The sequence below is a fragment of the Aptenodytes forsteri genome, unplaced genomic scaffold (assembly GCF_000699145.1).
Source record: "Aptenodytes forsteri isolate BGI_AS27 unplaced genomic scaffold, ASM69914v1 Scaffold547, whole genome shotgun sequence".
Taxonomy (NCBI): domain Eukaryota; kingdom Metazoa; phylum Chordata; class Aves; order Sphenisciformes; family Spheniscidae; genus Aptenodytes; species Aptenodytes forsteri.
The window spans coordinates 133,999-135,797 of record NW_008795324.1 but is presented as its reverse complement, the minus strand read 5'-3'; the positions used below and the strand labels follow the sequence as shown (position 1 = coordinate 135,797).

The window sequence follows — 1,799 nt, the reverse complement described above, 5'->3', positions numbered from 1 at the left end:
AGGTCCGTGCTGAGGGCGCTGGAGAGGCTGTGGGAGAAGGCAGCACCTGCGGGAAGAGGGTCCTTTGCACCGGACCTGCACAGACCCTGTGCCCCGATGCACCGTGCGCCCCTGTCCCTGTGCACCCCCGTCCCTGTGCACCCCTTGTCCCCCTGTCCCCCTGCCCCTGTGCCCTGATACACCGTGCACCCCCTGTCCCTGTGCACCCCTTGTCCCTCCGTCTCCATCTCCCCATGTCCCTCACCGATGGCCAGCCCGTCCGTCAGGTTGTGGATCCCGTCCCCCAGCACCACCATCCAGACAATGTCAGTGGCCCTGGGGCTGGGGGGCAACGCGGGGCCGTGGGAGTGTTCGTGGGAGTGTCCATGGGGGTGTCCATAGGGCTTCAGCTCCAGCTCTGGCTCCGGTGCCGTCAGGTGTCGCAGCTCGGCCCCTGCGGTGGCAGAGACACGGGGTGGGTGCTGGGGCCGAGGGCCGCGGGCACTGCGGGGTGCGAGGGGGTCTTACCTCCTCGCAACGGTGCCAGGACCCCCACGGCCACGTCGGGGGTCTCTCCAGGGGAGCATCCCTGGGGAAGACAGAGGCGTTGGGTGCAAAGCTGGACCTGGTGGCAGCCCCACGCCCTCCCCAGTGCCCACAGCTCGCCGTGGCCTCCCGGCTCCGCCGCAGCATCCCCAGGAGCAGCTCCACCAGGAAGAGCAGGTAGATGCCCCCCAGCACCGCCAGCCCCTGCAGCACCGCGGCCCCCAGCTCTGCCGGCGTCTCCTGGTGCCTCCCCTGGGCCTGGACACGGGTGACCCGGCGGCTCAGGGGACCCGGACACCCCGGTCCCCGCCACCTCCGGCCCGCCAGGGCAGGGCTACTACCTACATGGGGCCAGAGATGGAGCAGGGCGTCCCCGCAGAGCGTCCCCACGGCCAGCGCCACCAGGAAGGCCAGCAGCGAGCGGAAGAAGCCACGGCTCAGCAGCGGGACGAGGACGACGGCCAGGGCAGAGGGCAGGCTGACGAAGGTGACGGCCAGGAGGCCCCAGCCCAGCGCTGCGGAGTGGGTGAGACAGGCACGGCCAGGGCAGGAGGACGCAGGACCCAGGGATGGGGATGCAGGATGGGTGTCCTTGGTGACGCAGGGATGGGGACCCCGGGACTGGGACTGTGGGGTGATGGGAACCTGGGGATGGGGGATGCGGGAGGGGGACACTCGGGGATGCAGGAATGGTCAATGCAGGGATGGGGTGGCAGGGACTGGGGACATGGGGACCAGACGCTGGAGGGATCCAGGGATGGTGACGAAGGGACAGGGGACCTGGAGAGTTGATGATGGAGGAACCAGGGATGAGGATGCAGGGACAGGGTCCACAGGGACCAGCTGATGGGGGACCAGGGGCTCAGGGTGCAGGGACAGTGGACACGGGGACCAGACGATGGGGGAGCCAGGGATGGGGCTACAGAGACAGGGGACATGGGGACCAGACGCTGGGGTACCTGGGGATGGGGATGCAGCGATGTGAAACCTGGGGACCAGCTGATGGGGACCAGGGGATGGGGCTGCAGGGACAGGGGACCCAGGGACAGATGACCTGGGGCCGGGGGCCAGGGAGGGGCCCCGGCTTGGGGTTACCTGGCCACAGGGCCCCCCCCGGGGGAGGCAGCGTCACCTCATCGCTGTGCTGGATGCAGACGCGGCTGTCGATCTGGTACAGCAGGGCCGGGCAGAGGAGGGTGAACTGCTCCGGTGTCAGCTGGGACACCGAGTCCAGCCCAAAATTCACCAGCAGCTGGGTGACGTTGAGGCACTGT

The 1,799-nt window shown here is 69.2% G+C and overlaps 1 protein-coding gene across 1 annotated transcript in view; it reads right to left on the bottom strand.

Annotated features, from left to right (window-relative positions):
- Window positions 1–1,799, bottom strand: part of SLC39A5 (solute carrier family 39 member 5) — a 15,300-nt gene that overhangs the window by 4,773 nt on the left and 8,728 nt on the right. Inside the window, exons 2-6 of the mRNA XM_019472268.1 lie at window positions 1,621–1,795; window positions 871–1,040; window positions 646–783; window positions 508–568; window positions 245–433 (exon numbers count right to left, since the gene is read on the bottom strand). Coding sequence (XP_019327813.1) covers window positions 245–433; window positions 508–568; window positions 646–783; window positions 871–1,040; window positions 1,621–1,795 — 733 coding nt within the window. The remainder of the gene's footprint in view (window positions 1–244; window positions 434–507; window positions 569–645; window positions 784–870; window positions 1,041–1,620; window positions 1,796–1,799) is intronic.